Source organism: Chelonia mydas, chromosome 3, assembly GCF_015237465.2.
Source record: "Chelonia mydas isolate rCheMyd1 chromosome 3, rCheMyd1.pri.v2, whole genome shotgun sequence".
NCBI lineage: Eukaryota > Metazoa > Chordata > Testudines > Cheloniidae > Chelonia > Chelonia mydas.
This window is the reverse complement of record NC_057851.1, coordinates 10,576,464-10,598,588: the sequence shown is the minus strand read 5'-3', so window position 1 is coordinate 10,598,588 and position 22,125 is coordinate 10,576,464. Positions and strand designations below refer to the sequence as shown.

At 49.0% G+C, this 22,125-nt stretch overlaps 1 protein-coding gene across 3 annotated transcripts in view; it reads right to left on the bottom strand.

Moving 5' to 3' along the window:
* Positions 1-5,413: 5,413 nt before the first annotated feature.
* The window catches only part of XKR5 (XK related 5), a 20,380-nt gene continuing 3,668 nt past the window's right edge, over positions 5,414-22,125 (bottom strand). For 2 of the 3 annotated variants that reach the window (XM_037893871.2, XM_037893870.2), the window contains exons 3-7: positions 17,872-18,053; positions 15,144-15,353; positions 14,262-14,431; positions 13,280-13,391; positions 5,475-9,878 (exon numbers count right to left, since the gene is read on the bottom strand). In XM_037893871.2, the coding sequence (XP_037749799.1) occupies positions 8,566-9,878; positions 13,280-13,391; positions 14,262-14,431; positions 15,144-15,353; positions 17,872-18,053 (1,987 nt within the window). In that variant the 3' untranslated portion in view covers positions 5,475-8,565. Of the gene's footprint in view, positions 9,879-13,279; positions 13,392-14,261; positions 14,432-15,143; positions 15,354-17,871; positions 18,054-22,125 lie in introns of all 3 variants that reach the window. The other variant, XM_037893869.2, reaches the window with a different exon arrangement.

Genomic DNA, 22,125 nt, shown 5'->3' with positions numbered 1-22,125 from the left:
TGGAGGTGGAGTGGAAGCTGCTTAGAGTGAACTCGGACATGGGGACACTCCATTCTAACTAGAGGTGGGCCCAGGTCAAAACCCCAGCTTTGAACTTGCCCAGACTTTGGGAGCGTTCAGAAACCCAGGAACGACAGAGCTAGCTGAAAAACACCAATTATTTTTTCCTGGGAAATACTGAAAAAAATTGCAGCTTTTTTGTTTTCACATAGAACAATTTTTGGTTGATAAAAGTCAAACCCGTAATAAATGCTAATTTTTGAAACCTGCTTTTCAAAACCTGTAAAAGCATTCACTGGCAAACTGGGGGAAAAAATTCTGCAAAAAAATTCATTTTTCATCAAAGCTACATGGCTACAGAAAAACATCAACTAGCTCCTCACTCCCTCCCCTTCCTTTTTGGGGTGAGGGGCCCCATCCACCCCTGCTTTACTGGTTAGACTGGTGTAGAATGAAAGTGCTGCATTGTTTAACTGAACTGGAATGCAAATCCTGTTTCTAGGAATCCGCTGCTTATAGTGAAGTTGTTTTCTTAAAAAACGACAGGCCAGCTGGGGTTATGCTGGTTGGCACCAGCTGAGGATTTGTCATTTATATAGCACTGTTTGCCAGTGTGTAAGTTTTGGGTCTGTATTGTCTCCTTGTTGGAAGCCCCAGCAGAGCACTCAATGATTGGATAAGTCTAAACAGATGCGCATCAACGGCGAAATCCCTAGGCAAGAGTCTAGTACTTGGATTTACGAACAGTAGGAGCACCAGGATTTTTAAAATGGTAAAAAATCCATAATAAACGGCAGTAAGGTGGGAGACATCCACTTCCTTAAGGGCACCTGGGGACATTCACACGTGGAGGAGTTGGATCCTAGCACTAGAACCCAATTCGTACCTAGAACTTCATCACAACCATGACACCAGTGCTGGATTCCAAAGGTGAAGTTACAACACACACTGGCTACAGATGTAGATAGGCATATCATCCTGCATACATGTTACGTGTTGGCTACCGCCTGTCTTCCTCGGCTCCCATCTGTTCACAGGAGTGGGGTGGTATCATATACCAGTGCAAGCAATGTTGTGAGCTCTTGTCCTCCTGTATCCCAAGCTATTCTCTAGAGAGCTGCATTTGTAACAGATCTGCTTTGTGACTTTGAATGGCAGCTCCCTCTCATGGCCAAAGAGAAATCAGCAGGAAAACTCTCAGCCCTACCACCACTCAGGGGCGCAGGTGTTTTTGTGTGGATCAGAACCAGGGTAAGAGCTATAGGCCTTGGCTATGAACTCCCTGCCCTTCCCTTACAGAAGTGATTGGATGCAAAGGTGGCAGGTGCCATTATTATGAATAATAAAAGCCAGTAGCAGCAATCACAAAAAAGGAATTTAGGAGAATATCTAACTCTGTTTCAGAAGTGATGAGCACCTCCAACCTCCACTAAAGTTGGATAGGGTCAACTATGAAAATCAGACCCATGATTTGTAGTGTGACAATGTCCCTTTAAATATACAGGGGTCAGAGTGGCTGTCCTGGTGATTTTGGGATCCAATGTACCCTTTGTTAGGCTGGAAGGCATGCTGCATTTAGATTCCCAGTGGGAGAAAATCAATGCTGAGACAAAATAGGAAGATGATCAGCAGGGAGCTTATTTATTTGTCCAGTTTATAACGTGCCCATTGCGATCTCTAGCTGCATGTACCAAAGATATAACCCCCTCTAGATTAATAGGTTTCAACTGACAACAATTAATGCCAGCAACAGACAAAACATTTTGTGCACAACCGGTAATTCCAACCCCCTCTCCTCCAAGTTTGTTACATGCAGCTGGGAAATCTTCCAGTCAAAACTAGGCACTTAGAATGAACTAAATATACATCAGCTCAAGATATTCGGCCTGTCTTTTTTGCTTTGTGTTGGTACAACACCTAGCACAATGGGGTCCTGCTGCATGACAGGGGCTCTTAGGTTCTACCACAATACATATAATCCAGATCGCCCTAAATTCAAATGGGGGAGTTTGGTTCTAAGAGCTTGACCCAGAGCCAGCTGTGCATAGGGTATGTCTACATTACAATCACTCCGAGCGACTGCAGTTTGAGTGGTCACACCCAAGCTAGCTTTATTCGAGCTGTGGCAGGCAGCAGAGCAGCGAAGCTGTGGCAGCATGTGCTTCAGCACAGGCTAGCCCTGCAAGTAATTAGCCAGGATTCCTGGCAGGCTTGTACAGCTCACGTTGCCGCGGCTTCACTACTCCCATACTCTAGTGACATGTCTATTCCAGCTGCTCTCTCACCCTGCGATTGCAGGGTAGAATGCAGTCACTGCCCCCACCTTGGCTGTAGCATCACCGCAATGTTATCCTCTAATGAAGCTGCATAATGGGACGGGGCCGAAAAGGCTGGCAGTGCCCTTTCAGATATGCTGTCCCCTAGGTGCACGTGGCTGCTCAGCTGAAGCATGAAGAGATCCTTCTTCGGGTGTAATTGTGCAAACACACCCTGGCTGAATTCTGCTGGCTCTAGGCAGAGTATGGCACTACTCACCAGGAGCAGAGGGGGCAGAATCAGCCCTTAGTGCAGGGATCAGCAACCTTTGGCACGCGGCCCGCCAGGGTAAGCCCCCTGGCGGGCCGGGACGGTTTGTGTACCTGCCGCGTCTGCAGGTTCGACCGATCGCGGCTCCCACTGGCTGCGGTTCGCCGTTCCAGGCCAATGGGGGCTGTGGGAAGCGGCGCGGGCCGTGGGATGTGCTGGCTGCCGCTTCCTGCAGCCCCCATTGGCCTGGAACAGCGAACTGCAGCCAGTGGGAGCCGCAATTGGCCGAACCTGCAGACACGGCACGTAAACAAACGGTTCCGGCCCGCCAGGGGGCTTACCCTGGTGGGCCACGTGCCAAAGGTTGCCGATCCCTGCTTTAGTGCATGCTATCATGAGGATTTCCATTAATTTCCCATTAACAGGCTCAGTAATGAGTTTGCAAAATTGGCCCTGCCACAAGCCCCCATGGATGAAGCCTCCCTGAGACATCAGCAAATCCCTCAGTCTGGCAACCCAGAAAGTGAGTGTCCAAAAACCAAACTCCTCAGTAAAATGGCTTTGCTCAGGCTCTGGAGTGCCAAGTGTTTACACTTCCTTTGATATACAGTAACCAAGCAGAAAGAAAGAAGAGCCCTGGTGTTGCAGCCTGGATTTCAATGAGACGCCAAAGCCAGCTGGAGCCAGGTCAGAAAACATTCCACTGAGAAGAAATGAAATCCCACAGAAAGCTCTCCCAGCGATGGAGCCAGGCTCCCAGCAGACACTAAGCCATAGGAGATCACTTGTCCCCACTCACGCATGCGGGAGAGTTCCTTGTGCATCTGGGAAGACAAGCCAGGTCCTGGACCAGTTATTTTCCCAGCTCACTATCTGTATTTCTCATTCAATTTAAGGATGATGTCTACCCTGGGATGAGAGATTCAGGCAGGATCCTCACAAGCCATTTACCTCCCAACTTTGGCCTCCACCAGGGAGGAGGCAGTGGGTGGGGCATTTGGACAGGTGATCTCTTTTAGAGTGGGCTCCATGTCAGCCCCGGTGGGATAGAGGGGAACAGCTTTTTGTTTAGCACCACCACCACACAGTCCCTGCCCCAAGGTGCTCACACTATAATATTCAGTGGATCCGGCAGCCCCACGGCTCCCACGCTAGTGGGACAGAGGCTGCATTCACAGATCAAACCTATGAACTGATTGGGCTGCAGCCTGGGGTGGGGGGGGCGTATTTTGCTTCCCCCTAACTCTGCACACATCACCCTTTTAATACCAGGCTGATGAAGCTTCACGAGCATCCCCCATCTTCCCTTCAGCTCTGGGTTTCATCTGCTTGTAACCTAGACGGCAAGTTCTTTGGGGCAGAGGCTGTTTTTTAAGTAAGTGTTTGTACAGCACCCAGCACATCCTGGGGGGTGGGGGGAGTACATTACTGTAATATACATAAATAATAAATGGGTGGGGGGTGATTGTCAAAGCAGCCCAACTCCTATTGCAAGTCAGGGGGAGATGGGTCCCTAGCTCCCACCTGCTCCTTTGAAAGTCTCCCCAGTAGCAAGACGCTGGTGAAGCGAACGCCAGCCTCATATAAAGCAGAATCCCCTGCGTGGTAAAACCGTTTACACTGTACAAGCAACAATGACAAAGTATGTCAATGCTGTAAAGGGGGGCAGATCTCCAACTGGAGGTGGACACCAACCTCCTATGGATCCCATGGGGGAATTATAAAGGCAGTTCTCTGAAGAGGACGGATGGTCCAGCAGTTAGGGCAGGAGTCTAGTACGTGGGACATGAGCTTTCAAGTCCCTGCTCTGCCACTGTGTGAGACCTTAGGCAAGTCACTTAGCCTCTCTGTGTCTCAGTGCCCCACCTGTAACTCGGGATACAGTGCTTTCCTGAAAAATACTTAAGAGTGTAAGGCAGACATTATGGTAAAGGGAACTATATGAGTAGCTGAAATAGACTGCATCGACTCATCTAGGAAAGCCAGGACATTCTGAACTAAGGTAGAAACACTGGGTCAGAGTCACCAGGCTGGGATGAAATTGGCTCACATGCATTAACTCCCTCAGCGGTGTCCAGCAGTCGTTGCACAGAAAATCAATCAACGGCTGCATTATTCAGATACAGCGGAGCTAAGCTAGAATCTGGCTTACCTCCAGCTCTCCTTGCTTTTGTTCAGCTGAGGATGGTTAAAGTTGCAACACAGTATGTGTGTTGGCTTTTTGTTTGAAGGTCCAGCTGTGCCTGGAATCCAGCAGACCTCTTCCATGCATCTTGTCGAACTTTCACTATATTGCACATGTCAGCAGGGGGGATTTTAAGCACATTATGGATCCTCACCTTGAACCAGATACTATAGCGACATCAACTGGAGTCTAGAAGGGCTAAGTGATTCTCCCAAGTTCCCACCCACATTCCTACCCCTTGCTGACCTCCAAGCTCCTTTCACAGTGGCTGCAGGCACCCACCTCCGCTTTGCCTGCAACTAGAGCAAAATGCTCCCCTCCCCCCAGGGAGAAGCACAGGCCTCTGGCTATACTTAAGATACTCATCGGGCCCCCATCACTCTAGTAGTACATTAAATCCCACCAAATGAGGGTAAATGCATCCTCATCATTGTATCCACTCATTATACTCCACACCTGAACATAGCCATCATATGAACATACCCCCATATCTCAATGTCTGTACTTTGACCCGTTAGCCTTTTACCCCCAATCGGGGAGACTGCAGATTATGTATTCCTTACGCCACCCGTTCCTAAACCGAATTTCGCACCCCTTGATAATCTGTACCTTATTCCCTGATAACCAGAAACTTCTATGCTTAAACTCTGTACCGTTTTCTTTTTACTTCAACAGCATCTTAATAAAATTATTAAATCTGAGCGCTTTAAACTCTCAGGTATTTAACTTCTTAACACCCCTGTGAGGTAGGGCTGTACGGTTATCCCCATTTACAGATGGGGAACTCAGGCACTGAGAGACTAAGTGAGTTGCCTAAGGTCACACAAAAAGTCTGGGGCAGAGAAGGGAATTAAACCCAGCTCTGAAGCCCTAGGCAAGTGCTCGAACCATTGGGACTGATTCGCCATGCTTCCCTAGGCTGCAGGAGATGCAGCCACACCCATTTCCATCACCCCTCCTTTTCATTAGCCTTGTTGGGCAGGGGGAAGTTGTGTGATGCAGGAGAGCTCCCTGCAAAACCTCCTTTCTCCTCATTGAGAGAGACTCTGGCTGAGCTGTTCAACATGGTCATACTCGCATTTCCTTTTCTGGGGCAAAATGTCAGCTTGCGAACGGCTGAATTTCTCAACCAAAAGAACGTTGTTTTGCGAAACAAAACAAACCAATAAGCACATATCAAAAATAGAGAAAAATAAAATGGAATCTAAAACCTGAGATTGTCTCAAAATTGTTTTCTGGTTTTTGAGCCTGCTCTAACCAGAAATAAGACACATGGAACCAAGGCGGGGCCCTTCATTGACTATTCTAGGTGTGACTCTTTTGTGTTTAGAGACAAATAACCTTTACCTCCTTTTCTACAATGGAAATGGAAGGATGGCGCATTTGCATCGGAACTGCCGTTAGTTGTTGTTTGGTGTAAAGCTATGCAGTGGCTTGTTTTCCAAAGGTGAGACGCAGCAGCCCAAATTACATTTCTGGGGATACAGCACCCATCAATTAACACAACACATCCAAAAACTCAGACAGTATTTGCTACTTTTTGTGTTTTTTAAAAACACCAGTCAGTCAGAGAAACTGTAAAAGGTAAAAGCTTCATAAAAGCTGAAGGATGGAGTCACTACCATGCCTCCGTAATATATCTGCTGATGTAGGGTTAGTGAGATTAGAACTCACTACAATCGTCTCTTTCCATACCGAGCGCATCCAAAATGCTCTTTTATGGTTACAAAAAAAAATAAAATCCAGAGTTAGTTACACGGGAAACTAGCTTCAATGTGACATTAGCACCCAACCATTAGTTAAATACAGGAACATCCATCTTGTGAAACCTGCCCATCTAGGCATCTCCAAGCTGTTAAAACTAAATCAAAATAGGGAAGGGAGCTTTTATTGCTCGCCCGGTCAGTAAATCAGGGCTCTCCTCCTTCCCACACTTCACTACCAGCTCCCTCTGCTGGGTGTTATTGACATCTCACTGACAGCAGGCCATGCTAGCAGGATAATTCTGCAGGTTGTAGCCAATGCGAGTGGGTTCGTGCTCAAAGACCAATGTGACTTCACTTCTTTTGGTAAATGAGGAGGGAAATGAATTTGCCTGGGCTTGAAATAAATGACTCCAAACATTATTGTTCTGGCTAAGCGAAGCAACGCCCAATTCCATCCCCACCTGTTCTCTGTTCCTGCTTCAGCTGGGCTGGAGTCACTGCCTGGAACTGACAAACCATCCATTGTAACTGAATGCTCAGGCATGGCAAGGACATTTTGGGGGGCCATTTATTCACCCTGTTATCTGTGTCTGTGCGTTGGGTACTGGCAAGCTACAGACTGGGACCCAAGCCAGCAGCTCGCTGACCAGCCCTCTCAGCTGTAGTGCAGAGTGTCCCTTTAAGGGCACGCCTGGGTCCAGCCAGCCCTGCTCCAAGGCTCAGCCCCTCAGTTTCCCCCCAACGGATCACGTGACCAAGCGGGAAGTCAGCCCTGGTTGGAGTTGGGGGCAGGCAAGGTCTGTGCTCAGTCTGGGAGACAGAGGAATTGAAGCAAGATCTAGAGTGAGGCCTTCCCTAGGGAGCTGGGGAAGAGGCCTGGAGACAGAGCAGTTGGGTGGAGGACCAAGGAGAAGGCTGGAGAGAAAGCCTGAGCAGAGGAGGCCAGCGTAGGAAGCGGCTCCGGGACAGGCAGGATTCTGCTCCTGATTTAGAGTATGTCTACACTGCAGCCGGGAGCGAGCCCCCCGGCTTGGGTAGGCAGACTCGTGCCAGGGAAGATCACGGTGCTTTGTTGTGAACTCGTGTTTGCCCTGAAAGGGAAAGACACTTGCTTCGGGCAGAGGTCAAGGTACAAAAACCACCCAGCCGCCCCGGCAGCAGCTGTTCCTCCAAGCTGGGGAGAAGCAAGTAGCTGGGGAAACAACCCTCTGGAACGAGGGCTGCTAATGGCCAAGTTTCAAGACGTTGTCACAAATACATAAGAGGCACCCTGCTTTAGTCGGTTAGTAAGATCTTAAAATGCCTGATTTAACATCTGTACCTTCCCTTTGCTGCAGGCAGCAGAGCTAGGCCATTGTCGCGGAGACTACAGTTCCTACTGCTGCAGCCTATCCTCAGTCCTAGAGTCAGAGCCAGGCAGAGAGGCTGGCATTGCTAGCATGCTCTGTGCAAGCCACTCGGCCAGTTTCCCATCAACCACCTCTCCTTTCCCAAGTAGTTAATGCATTAGAAAAACGTTTGCATTTTTGCTCTGATGCACTTTTAAGCTGTAAAAGTGACTGAAAATCATGGCTGGTGCTGGATATGTGCTCGTTCCCGAGCAGTGGAGGATTCCATAGCCCACTGTTAGTCACCTGAGACAGTCCCTTGCCCAGTCCAGTGAATGCCTGCCATCGCAGGATTTCACGGCTAATGGAACACCCCTCCTGGCCCACCCACTGAACCCCAAACATACCCAAGTACTATCATCACAACCGCCATTAAGCAGCAGAATCGTTGCCCCAATACTTAAAGCAGGTTCTGCTACTGCCAATTTACTATGCAACTCCTGCCATCGTGTTCCCAGATTGCAGAAGAGCGTGGCCATTTTAGAGGGAGCAAGCGCACATCTCCAGAGTTGGACTCTAGCAGGAGCGGTAAGAAACAGCACACAACTGGGGAGCTACTCTGCATGATACAGCACGTGGATTCAGGAAGGAGGAATCTAGCAACGTACTCACAGCAGAAAAGGTTAGAGCTCCAGACAGACACGAACTGGAGCTGTACGCTCCTATGGCGACTTAAGAGTAAATTATTAACAAGATACCAAGGGACTAGACTGGACACCAAACACAGGGCCCCAGTTGGTTAATTTACAGTCTCATTCCATTACAACTGCTCCATCAACCCCGTCAGTTTTGTCCTCTCTTTTGCCTCCCTCAATCTGCAGTCCTGGCTGGGGGGGTCAGCCTTGGGGGTGGACGTGTAGCACGGTTCCTCAGCTGGCCTTAGTCTCCTCTTCACAGCAGCAACCCAAGTCCCAACGGATGTGGTGCCCCCGTGGTTGCACTGCGCCTTCCGGACTCCCTCCTGCTCAGTGAGCTCCGAGGTCTCCTCGGATGAATTCAGTGCATTGCACTGATGGGTGCAGCAGAAGGACGGACTGCTCTGCAGCAAGCCAGGAGTGCCAACACCCAGGATTGGACTGATATTAGCCATGGTGATGGGGAAGCCATCTCCTTTACCTACAGTGTTGTCAGGTACAGGCCTGAGCCTGCTGTCCTCCACCAGCTCCACAAGGCCATCAGCCACACAGCTGGCTGCTCCCCCACCTCCGTTCAGAGATGCAGTGACTTCTGCATTGGCACTGAAATACAGAGTGGGACTCTCGTGCATCTGAGCTGTCCCTTCTGGGTGCTCCACAACGGCTTCCAAGTCAGAGTTGCCGTTGGCACTGCTGTTTGGAGCGAGAGGAGCGGACACGCCTCCCGCTTTGTCTGCCTGAGCTTCATGTCTGCTCGTCAAGCCTGTGCAGTCGAGGGCTTTTGCTGTTGGCCTGTGCTCCTCTGGCAGGGTTAGCGGCGTTCTTACAGAGTACGTATTGTGTTCGCTGCTTGCTAAAGTGAGGTAAGTAGTCTCCTTTCTGCTCAGGCTTTCTCCAGCTCCGTTCTCTTCTGCCTGAAACCTCTGTCCTACCACTCTGGCTTTAGGAGTTCCAGGGCATTTTCCCATTGAAGAAAAGCCAAGATTGGTCTTCGGCCCAAGCATGGCACTGCAGTGTTTGCTTGCCACCAATCCTGAAGGGTAAAGCTCCCCAATTCCACCATCTCCAAAGGCTGCGTTGATCTTGGACACATCCCCAGTTTTCAAGGCTAGCTTTACCAACAGCCAGTGATGATGGTTCACCCAGCTGTCCTTCACAGAAGTATGACCTTCAAGTTCTCCTAGTGAGATCTCACTGTGTGCTCTAGAAGCAGGCCTGGTACGCACCACCTTTGAGACTTCTGCATTTGAAGAGACAATGTCCCCCTGACCTGAAATTCCAAAGCTCTCTCCAGCTTCGTTTATGGACCGGAAAGTGGATCCTTCTGTCCCGTTATACTTTGCAGTTGTGATGCTGCAAGATTTCTTCAGGAAACTCTGCCAGATCTCTGTGGATTTGGGGTGTAGCAGACTATAATAGATGACCAGAGCGGCAGAGCCTGAAAGAGAGCAAAGGGAAACAAGGTGACATTTTTGCCAACACCCCAACATTGTGGCATATAGTGCGAAACAGTTAGGGATACTGATGTGATTAGGTATCTAAGCAGTGGTACCATTGCGGATATTCAGTGGAGTGCAAAGTTGTTGAGGTAGGGTCTGTTTTACAATTTAAGTGTTTTCAGTTGCTTATGTAAAGGACGCAACTGTAGCTGTGTCATGGGGAGGGAAAACGCACCAGTAGCTAGATGCAATCTGGCTGCCGGAATCTATACGAAGAATGCTTCTGGGAGCATCAATACCACTTGCTAGGTCCGTCACTTGATGGGTTCATGTGCAGAGATAAGCAGTCCCTAAGTACTAGGAGGTGATATGTGAGGGCAACCATCCACCTAAGACAAGGATCCAACAGGAAACTTGAGCAGAGCTAAGCATCTCTGCACCACCGCTACCTAGTCAGAAGGGACGTCACTTGGTTTTAGACCCAAATTTAGCACTCGTTCAAGGCAGATTTACTGCTTGCCAGTGGAAATTATTCCAGAGTGCTTACTCAAGGCATTTTCTTTAAATCAGACTGAACTGCTTCTCCAACTCTCACAGCCTTCCAGCCTTCCGGTTGTGCTGCGGGGAGTTCCTCATTTTATTCGGGCCACCAACGTCCTTTGTCACTGGCAGATCGAGGTTAAGAGCTTGTGGTTAGCAGAGGATGTAGGAGGACAAGGCGTGGGTGGCCGAATAGCAGCTCAGAAATAAGAACATACGCCACTCCTAACTCCAGTCCAGAAAACACTTCTGCATCAGGTTTGGTGCACAGCCATCGGGAGGCCGGGAAGAGGGTTGGGTGAAGAACAGCCTCAAGCTCCGCAGTGCTCAGTATGCAGAGAGACGGTGTTAGAGCAACACCTGGCTGGGAGGCCCGATGAACAGGAGCTGCTGGGAACTGGGGTTGTATTGCTGGAAAAAGGCATTCAGAAAACAAGCTGGCGGAAGGAACACCAGTGGATTAGTGGTGCCATCGTGCAGTGAAGCAGCAACGCAGAGCTGCTTCTAAAGAACAGCTCCTTGTCAGCCCAGGAATAGAGAGCCCCAAAGGAGACGTCTAGGGCAACGTTTTCAAAGGCTCCTAAGCGACTGAGGCGCTTTTGAAAACATTACCCCCAGACTCGTTGAAAAATAAAGCCAACGGCAGGAGAGAAGTTAATGGAATCAGTTAGACGGCACGATTCCCTCTGAGCCGCATCTTGATCAAATGCAGGATCTGCTCCATGCCAGGCAGAATATTGCCCAAGTCCCAGCCCCTGGCCTGAGTGGCAGTGCATGGAGTGATGACGGGGGGCAGGGAAGAAAAACAGCAACTGTGGTTTAGTGAGGAGTTAGGTGCTTGATGCTTCCCTCCCACAGTAAAGGAAACGACTTCCCAAGGAGATGCTGACAAGGTTGGAGCCAGGCTCCCTCTACAGTGGAAGGGTGCGCAGACTTGGAGAGTGGGATGGGGCAGGGGGGGAAATTGGCAAACCCCCAAGGGTCAGCAAGGAGAGCCGAACACAACCCAGTGGATATAAGGACAGCCATGGGGCTTCCCCCGCAACTCTGCCCATGGCAGCTGGTCCCTCCTGAGGTATGTGGGAGGGAAGCAAGTGCATTAACTGCTCACTACCATGGACTCGGGAGTTACAGCCTTGGAGAGAGGAAACCACTCACGGCTTCAGTGGCTGCTTCCCAGCTCGTCCTGTGCCCCTCCTACCCCTGACTCGAGTCCCAAGGTCACTGCAAGCCTGGGACCAGTCCCTTGGGGGTGGAGAGCATGTTGTGGAGAAGCCAGTGCCCCCAAGGGTGGAGAGGAACACCAGGCACACGCTGAGCTGCAGTAAGTTACAATAGGGGACAATATTGTGGTGAGCAGGCACAATGCGAGAGAATCAAGGCTAATGTTTTCCCATGCAAGTCACTACATTGTTGCAAAGAATCATAGAATATCAGGGTTGGAAGGGACCTCAGGAGATCATCTAGTGCAACCCCCTGCTCATAGCAGGACCAATCCCCAATTTTTGCCCCAGATCCCTAAATGGCCCCCTCAAGGATTGAACTCACAACCCTGAGTTTAGCAGGCCAATACTCAAACCACTAAGCTATCCCTCCCCCCAAGGATAGTTATGCCCAACATCCTTCACAAGGCAGGGCCGCATTCAGTCCTCAAGCACATGCACCTGCCTTAATGAGAGCCACAATCATCTGCCAAGGGCCAAATCTGATCCCGGAAAGATCACCCACATTTCTGCATAGTCTTTCATCAACGTACTCTCAGCCAGAAGAAAGGAACACACCTTAACAAGACCAATCCCTCTTGCACCCCTACTCATTTAACTGGCAAGTGTTTCCTAACAGTGATCCTCCACACTACAGCACTACCAATCCCAAGCGCTCAAAAACCATGAGTCAAGCCCCCAAAATCACAAGACTTTTTAAAGTCAATCATAGCATTTGCTTCCTGGTTTTGGAGCCTTCAGGGTGCACTGCAGTCACGTTTTCAAGCATCCCTCTGCTACCATGAGGGCTAGGAAGTCACCCTTTTTAAAAGGGAAAGCCAAGATTGACTCCATGTTAGGAACCGGGGCGCAGGTGGTCTGGCCTACTGTCAGAGCATGGGGGTTGGATCTAGTGGGCAGGCATCCAGGCAGGGAATGGACGCGAAGAGTCGGAGCTGGCGTTTACTCCCAAGTACGAGAGCCAGGAGGCTGAGCCGAGTTAGGGCCAGGAACCAAAGCTGAGGATCAGAGTCAGGGTTGGATATGAAATGCCAGAGCCAAGGGTTGAGCCAGTCAGAAGTCAGGGGCGGGGTTCAAAGCCAGGGTTGGCAGCCCATGGTCAGGAGCAAGATGAAAGGGCAGGAACCAGGGAGAGGCAAGGATCAGGCACGAAACAGGATCAAGGCAGGAGCTAGGAACAGGTCAGGAGTGGAGCAGGAATCAGCACCAGGCTTAGATCAGGTTTGCAGGAGACAGGCAAGAGCAGGGTCCCATGTGGCCGCAACAGAAAGTCTTCACAGCAGGTTGGATGGCCCACTCGGGCCACTTCCTGGCTTAAGTAGCAGATGTGAGCCAATCAGGCGGCTGCAGGCCTTTAGCGCTCAGACAGAACTTCCCGTGGGGCCTGACTTTCCAAGTTCAGCGAGATGGTGGCCCCGAGGCAGTGTCAACGATCCAGAGACCCCGGGTTCTAGACCTGCACCCTCAGATCCTTCCACTATGACTCCATGAACCAGAGCTTCCAGAAAAGATACTGACCCTCATGAGAAAATTGTGAGAGTTGGCAACACTATTCTAGAAAGGTTCTTACAGCGCTCTCATCAGCAGAGCATCTGAGCACCTTCTGATTCACAGCGCGAGAAAGCAACAGATCTTACCAATCACGAATCCAGCCATCACAGCCCCCGTCATAAACAGGCTATCCCGCCGCACCCCCTGCAGGAGATCTGTGGCCAACATCAAAAGGAAGATGTTCTCTATCAGCATTATCTACAGGGCAAAGGAAAGATAGTTGTCACTCAGAGCTGCATGTGCACGAACTGGTTGTAGACATGCCTCCTACCGTGGAGGGAGTTAAATGACACACGTGAATAAGTTCTAAGCTTTACCTATTTATTTTGCTCTCACTTGCTATCATATTCTGAGCTCCTGCTACCATTCTGGCCTTCTCCCCCACGTAGGTTTTGAATAGAAATGAAACATGGCTCTTTGCTTGTGACAATAAATTGCAAGTTTTTAATCGTACCTTTTCTGTGCCAAAGCATCTCCACACAGCAGCAACATGGAACAGGTTCAGCACAGATCTGGGAGCAACGCCAGACACCTCAGAACCAGCCACGCGCACGTGTTTCCCACTAACAATAACAGTAGCAGCCATTATTGTATTTAGAAGGAGCCTCCCAGAGCTGCCAATCTGCCCCTTTCATGAGCACTAAATTCACTTCGTCTTTATAACCTCTTCGATTCTAGAAAAGTATCCACTCCACTGACTGTAGCAGGGTTTTTCAAGTGGAACTGATGTTGCCAACATAAAAACGTAGCTAAGCATGATGCTAAAATAAGGATAGTCAAATCTCATGCCTCAGGGCAATAGAAGGGTCGGGAAGTAAGTGCCACCCCAGGGAGCACTGCTGTTAGAAGTAGGAGATAGGGAAATGGCTCACCTGAAGCATTAGGTGAAGGTCACAGCTGGAAGCCCCTGTTACTGTTCATTATGGCCAGACTCTATGGGCTACATTGTAGGACACACAGAAGCAGCCATGGCCTTTACTGCACAGGTCTTATGGTTAGATTAGTTCTTAATAGTTTTCGTTGTTAGCGACTGTGACTCTAAGAGCCAAGAGGAGATCGAGCACTTACCACATAAAACACAGCCACTCTGTACCTGGAGGGGCCGGCCTGGACATTAATGTAGCAGAAGATGTACACAGCCCCCACCAGGAAGTTGAACAGTCTCCAGTGACAGGAACTCACTATGATGTCAGTTTGCTGAGACACCAACCAGAAGGACATCACCAGCCAGTGAGCACCTGGGTGGGGAAGGCAGAGAGTAAAAAGCAAATTAGTTGCTGTGGTGAGCTGAGGGGGGAAGCTAGCAAATCTCACAAGCATCAGCAGTTAGGGACCGCTGGCAAGAAGCCCTGAAGGTGGATGGAGAAATCAGATCACTGCCAGGATCGATGTGCAAAGGAACAGACTCTCTTCCTTACACCATGTCCTGCGGGGCAGCACAGGGAAAGCTTTCCCCGTGTCGTACCAATCCTGGATGGGAGAGGGATTGCAGACCCTAGGGCTATCAAGCCAACACTGTTCATGAGCTGTGTATTTACTGAAAAGATGAACCCTGGATTCACTGACACTGAGGGTACGTCTACACTGCAGAGCAAAACCTGCAGCGCTGATTCTCAGAGCCTAGGTCAACGGACTCATGCTTGCGGGGCTAAAAAGAGCAGAGTGGACATTAGGGCTTGGGCTAGAGTCCGGGCTCTGAAACCCAGCGAGGAGGGAAGGTCTCAGAGTCTGGGCTCCAGCCCCAGTGGGACTATCTACTATTTCTAGCCCCGTACCCCAAGTTTACTGACCCGGGCTCTGAGACTCAGCGCTGTGGGTCTTTCTTTGCACTGTAGACATAACCCTCCTCTGTGAGAGAAACGGGAGCATTACGCCACCTAGTGGCTGTTCACAACAGGTGACACAGGAGACTATTAACTGCACAAGCATGCACAGAAAATCTCATCTTACCTGCTGCAACAAAAACCCAGACAGGATAGACTCTGGCAAAGAGCACCAGGGCCACGACCCTCGTTCCTAGCATTCCTGTCCTCCACAACAGCTGGCACAGGAGGGCCGCCGCTGGCATGTAGAGATGACCTGGTTTCATTAGGCATGTAAAGCGGCTATAAGAGACTAAAGACCAGGAGAGGGAGAGCAGGGACAGTCCAGCACTCACACCTGCAAATGAAAGAGGAGGGACATTATTCAAAAGGCACAATGAGGAGTCAGAAATCCACGGCACCTGCATTCCACAGGACAGATGGTTTTCACTCCAGCTGGAGCACTTTACCAAATGTTCCTCTGCTGACCTGTGTTTGTGCTCCGCTAAACCCTCACCTCGATTTCTCTCCTTCCATCTCTCCCCAGTTATCAGTTTTACTAGGACTAAAAGTATCTTTTGCAACAGCCATTAAAAGACCATCAATCCACTCACAAGTGTTCTCATGCTAATACACACCAGTGCATCAAGCACACCTTCTTATTATTGGCAGGATACCAGGCTGGATCGACCTTTGGTCTGACCCAGTATGGCCACTCTTATGTATGTTCTTATGTTCTACTTCATCAGTACTATCACAGTTTCAATGTAACTGCACCTCTATTTCCACACCCATGGTCCACTCCAGGGACGTCCATTCAGGTCTCCAGCCATCACCTGTCTCTGGGCAGGGACCCTGCCCACTCCTTTCTGAGCTGGGGGTTTTAAGGCTGCACAGCTCCCTGCCTTACACTGCGATAGCCTCAGCAAGCCAGTCTGCCTAACAGCCAGGCCCTGGGTGTTGCTTTCTCTCTGAGGGTGATAAACAGTGTATTGCCCTCAGTTACCACCCAGCTCCTTCTGAGCAACTGTAACGCCGACAGACCCCCGTCGTCGGCGGGCGGAATCGAACCTGGGGCCTCTGGAACTTAGTGCATGCGACTCTATTGCATGAGCTAAAAGCCACCTGGCTGTTAGCTAAGGCTATAGAGCAGACTCATAGTCTCTCTCTAAGTGGTCTCAGTGCCACTAGATGGGACAGAAAACCACACACTGGAGGTGTGCGCGTTACACAAGCATATTTATTCTTAAGGTAAAAGCATTACAAAGAAAACACTATATAAATAATACAGATTTAAAGCCACACGAAACATACCAGGAGTCACCCATCCATCTTATGGGGCTCTCACAGGCCAAAGTCTTTCCAACCCTTCTGCGAGGGTTGGGCCCCTCCTTGGACAGAAGATCCTGTCCTTTACTAATCAGAAAGAAGCCCGAGTCTATTTAGGCTCATTCTTTTATACGAAAAACCCTTTCTTTGTTCCCTAGTCTCTGGAAAACCCAGCCTGAGCCAGTCTATGCAACCTCCCCTCTCCTCCCGAACTGTTTAGTCTCAGTGACTCGCCTTAACCTGCCCCGCCTCCAACCCCATTTTTAGTTCCTGGAGGCACTGTGGGTACCCCTCCTCAATGGAACAGAATACACTCACACAGAAACCATTCATAAATGTAATACAATGGCCCCCAAAGATACTGCATGCAATTGCCATCGCTCTCACAAGTACATTCCATTGCACACCATAGCAGTTTAGAGAACCTATGGGGAAACCTTGGTCTGTGAGAGAGGGACTCGTGGGACTGATAGCTCTGGAGAGCTGAGTCTTCTATTCCTGCCCCCACGCACACAGGAGGAATACCACAGCCAGTGGCAGGGCAAGTTTATCCCATCCTTCCATACCCCTAGTCTGGAGGAATCAGCAGTTCCTCTAGTAGGGTGTTTCTAGTACTGAATTGCAGTGCGACCTTGGGCAACTCACAACCTTTCTGTGCCTCAGTTTACCTATTTGCAAAACAGAGCTGATACTTGACCTTTATAAAGCGCTTGAAGAGCTACAGATGGAGAGTACTAAGCACCATGGTTATTAATTCTTCATTGTCATTCAGTCCGTGGCTTCTCTTGTAAGACTACCCCTTACTGTCGCTGTAGTGACTTCTCTCCAATGGGCTGAGAACACTAATTTTATCTTTTCGGTGGACGATCATCATGCCAGAGCCAGATTCTAACCTGCTGGGGAGTTGGAACACTCTTTCTGTACAAGGACAGAGGCTCTATGTTCCATTGCAGGATGGATTTGCAGGGAGATGAACTGGTTAGTCCATCTCAAACAGCAAAGATTCTATGCCTACCCCAAGATCACTCCTCGAGCCATCACACACCCCAACAAACCTAGCGATTAACTCCTCCAGAGATAAGACAAACACGGGCCTCCGGACTGTTCTCTGTCCTGCCCACACATGGAACCCAAGTCAGATTCCCAGGGTTTCTGCTATGGTATGAACTGGCCACTGAGCAGAGGGCTGCTGAAGAACAGTCATGCTGCAGCTGGATTGAGGAGCGAAGCAGGCATGCTCTGGGTTTTCTCTGTAGGAAGGAATGCATCCACTGCGTTGGGGGGCACAAGACAACAGTTGGGAAAAGATGGGGAACTCTTGAGAGAGAAGGAAAGACACCAGCCTTTGCTGCTAAGTAGCTCAAGAGGCTAATTTTTAAAAAGCACCGTTCTGAATATGTTTTTCTCCAGTTAGTCTGCAATAGGGTCCTTCATCCTGAAAGTCCACTCCTGCTACCTGTGCCCATCTACCCTGGGTAGACTAGAGGACAAGAGTCCATCACACACATCCATCACCTTCCTTCCACATCTAAAGACTCCCCACTTACCTGGGACAAGGCCAGTCGGTTCCACCACTACAAAAACGTAGCTCTGTAGCAACAGGTGGGGCAAGGTCTGCAGCAGGGCTTCCAAGAGCCGCAGAACTGCCAGGTCCCCCAGCTGCATGAGGAGATCTCCAGCAATGGAGCTTCCTCCAGGCTTCGCAGCTGTCCACAGAGCGTCCCAGTGCCTGAAAGAGTACACACCACAATCAGGGCTCTTCGGGGCAAAGGATCCGTGCCTGATTCTGATCCCACCTCCATCAACTTTATAGCGTGACTCTACTGCTTTCAGCAGTTACTTCTGATGTACACAGGTGTGATCTAGAGCAGTGGTCGCCAAACTTTTTGGATCGCGCCCCCCCAGGGCCAGCTCTAGGGAAGCGCAAAAAAAAAAAAGAAAAAGAAAAGAAAAGCTGCCATCGGCGTGCCGCTGAAGATGGAGCGGGGAGAGCCGAGCTGCCGCCGAAGGATCAAAGGTCCGGGAGCCCTGCTGCCGCCGGGCCAGGAGCACTCCTTCGGCGGCACTCCTCCTGCCAAGCACCCCCAGGGATGGTCTTGCGCACCCCACTTTGGGGACCACGGATCTAGAGCAGTGGTTCTCAGCCAGGGGTCCGGGGCCATGAGCAGGTTTCAGGGGGTCCGCCAAGCAGGGCTGGCATTAGACCTGCTGGGGCCCAGAGCAGAAAGCCAAAGCTCCACCACCCGGGGCCGGAGCCCGGGGCTCCGAGTCCCGCCACCCGGGGTTGAAGTCGAAGCCTGAGCAACTTAGCTTCGCAGGGCCCCCTGCGGCATGGGGCACCAGGCAATTGCCCTGCTTGTTACCCCCTAACGCTGGTCTTGGCTTTTATATGCAGAAAAACAGCTGTGGCACAGACAGGCCGTGGAGTTTTTATAGCATGTGGGGGCGGAGGGGGGCCTCAGAAAGAAAAACGTTGAGAACCCCTGATCTAGAGGAGAATCAGGCCCTTTGGACCCTATGCAGTCATTTCCCCTTGTGTAAAATGATAACATCCTGATCCAGGGGCATTTCACAGCCAGTGTAAATGACTACAAACGGTTTGATGTCACGGAAAATCAGGCCTCTTGGCTTTATGCTTCCGTGTAAAGCACTTAGCACGTTGCTGGTGCTAGACAAATAATTCTGAGCAGGAACTGTAGAGGATAAAGTTATTAAATACACACACGCACACACTACTTATACACACACTCTTGAGAGTTCCCTTCCAGTCGCTCCGAGTGCATTACACTTGAGAAGGCTGCTCCTCCACCTCCAGAGCCACTATTTGATCCGGTTCAACACATGAACTTTAGCTAATCTGTTAACACAGACATAATTTGAATCAATGACTTGTACTGACACCCACCAATGTAATTTATTTCACAGCTTGTAATCTTTTAGAGGTGTTTATTTAAGGTAGATACTGGGGTTTTGCAATAAACCCTATGCACACAGCCATCTGGCAGACTGGCCCTTAACCAGAGGCTGTTTACTTTTATACTTCGGGCATGTATAGCCATTCCTAACAGAGACACTGAATTTAGTGAACTAGGGAGGTAAGCTGTTAACCAGTATGACTACTGCTTACCAGTTAACTGGCCTTAACTGTCAACCCCGTGCCAGCAGGCCACAGCGGCCCCATGCCGCCCGGCTGGAGCGGCCCCAGCTGCGCCATCTGGCCGGAGCAGCCCCAGCCGCTTAATCGGTTAACCATTTAAACACAAGATTTTGTAATCGTTTAAATGGTTACTTTTTTTTGACAGTATTTACATCCCTAGAATGAACAAGCGTGCTGAGAAAACCATAACCCCTTCGGTGCCATCATGAAAGGACAGTGCAAAAATTGACAAGTCCAATGTTTAGCCTTCTTCCTCCAACGCCCATCTGTTTGCAAAGGTTTACACAATGGGTGTCTGTCTCTCTGTCACGCAACTAGAATCCTAATCCCTCAGCACTAGGACCAGTCAGCTCTACCACTGTGTTGCACCAAGGCCTTGTCTACACACAGAAATTTTACTGGTTCAACTACAGGTCAGATGTTAAACCAATGCAATTACAATTGTGCAACGCTGTGTGTGCATCACGTTGTTTTCATGCGCTTCTATTTTAATGGTTAACAGTGTCCCCAAATTATGGTATCTCAAAGGCTTTTGCATGGTTTGTGACCGTGGTTAGGTCCCACCTACATTACAGAACGGAATAGTTTTGCAACCAGTTCCCTAGACTAAGCAGTTGTTGTAATACAGATGTGGTTTGGTCATTTAGTCCATTTAGTCCATCTTCTTGCAGTGTCGAGCACCATCCCCTGCAATTTATTCTCCAGCGCTTTGTCCAATCGAGCTGTAAAACAGCTCCAAAAGGGGGTGCTTCCACCACCTTATTTCACACCCTCATTTGTCAGGTCATGCTCTAGTTCAACCACAAGTTATTGGGCTAGACGCTGGAATCGCTGGGTGAGATTCCATGGCCTGCATTATGCAGGAGGTCAGACTAGATGATAACAGTCCATCCTGGCCTGAAAAGAAATCCGTGACAGTTTCTCCCCAATCATCTGCTGACATTATTAAATGTAACTGCATACGCTCAAGGGCAGAGATAAGAAGTTCAGCTATGGAGACAGCTTCTAGTTTCAAACTTCTGACAGTGACTAATTGCTTTAAGAAAAGCACATTGTGTCCTTTGAAATATCTATTTACAATAGCACTATTATACACTTTATAGGAGCTTCACAAACCAACAGAGAAAACATTATTGAATTAAAAAACCCATATTATTGGCATTAATCACAAGTTACATATAAAGTGCAAATCAATTTTGTGAGCATTAATCGAGCATCTTCCACTCCCGTTCCCAGCCTCCCAATGTAATCTGGACAAGATCTGAAAGATTTTTAGGGTCTTCAACTAAAACAAGAACAAAAACAAAGCAAAAACCCCAGACAAATAAGCCTTCCTTCCAACAACAGGGATAACGGACAGTCCCCTAGGACTTTTTTCCACTACTTGGGAAAAGAGAAGCATTCTCAGCTAGTATCAACATATTGGACCACTCGAGCTGAATAACAGCATTAAGGGTGCAATGTGTCTTTTCATGTCACCAAGGTGCCAGAACATGTCAGCTTTCCCATCATCTTACTCTCAGGTCCCATCTTCGTCCATACAGTAGAACCCCTATTTGATTATCCCCTATTTTATGGGGGATTGAGTTCATAAAACTGAACATCCCAAGATTCCAGGAGGTATGGTGCATAGGTTAATTCATTAATCGCTTACTGATAGTTTATATAACGAATGGTAACAACTGGATTCAGTGCACTTGATTTTTCTTTGAGCGAGAGAACTGCACCTCATCTTTGCCACCAAATATCTTAGTCTTCTCAAACTTGGGAAATGTGGTCTAGATGAAACTATTATAAGACGGGTGCACAACTGGTTGAAAGATTGTACTCAAAAGAGTATTTATCCATGGTTTCATGTCAACCCAGGACGGCTAGTAAGGTTCTGCAGGTGTCAGTCCTGGGTCCAGTACTAGTCAATATTTTCATTAGTGACTTGGATAATGGCTTGGAGAATGTGCTTATAAAATATGCAGATGACACCAAGCTGGGAGGGGTTGCAAATACTGTGGAGGACAGGATTAGAATTCAAAAAGACCTTGGCAAATTGGAGAATTGGTCTGAATTCAACAAGATGAAATTCGAAGCGCAAAGTACTTCACCGAGGAAGGAAAAATCAAAAGCACAGCTATAAAATGGCTAGAGCCCCGTAGGGATACAAAATTTATATCTGCAGATGCAAATATCCACTCATATAAAGTGGCAAAAAAGGAGTGCAACAACAGAAGTGTTGTATGCAAGACACAGGAGGAATACTTAAGCGGATCACAAATTGAGTGAGAGTCAACACGATGAGGCAACTGACCGTCTCTACTCAGCACTGGTAAGACCTCAGCTAGAATACTGTGTCCAGTTCTGGAAGCCACACTTAAGGAAAGATGTGGATAAAATTGGAGAGAGTCCAGGGGAAAGCAACAAAAAAGATCAAAGAATTAGAAAACCTGACCTATGAGGAAAAGTTAAGAAAACTGGGCATGTTTATTCTTTTGGAAAGAAGACAGGTGGGGAACCGGAGAATCTTCCAATATGTAAAGGGCTGTTATAAAGAGGATGGTGATCAATTGTTTTCTAGGTCCATTGAAGGTAGGACAAGAAGTAATGGGCTTTATTTTCAGCACGGGAGATTTAGGTTAGATATTAGGAAAAC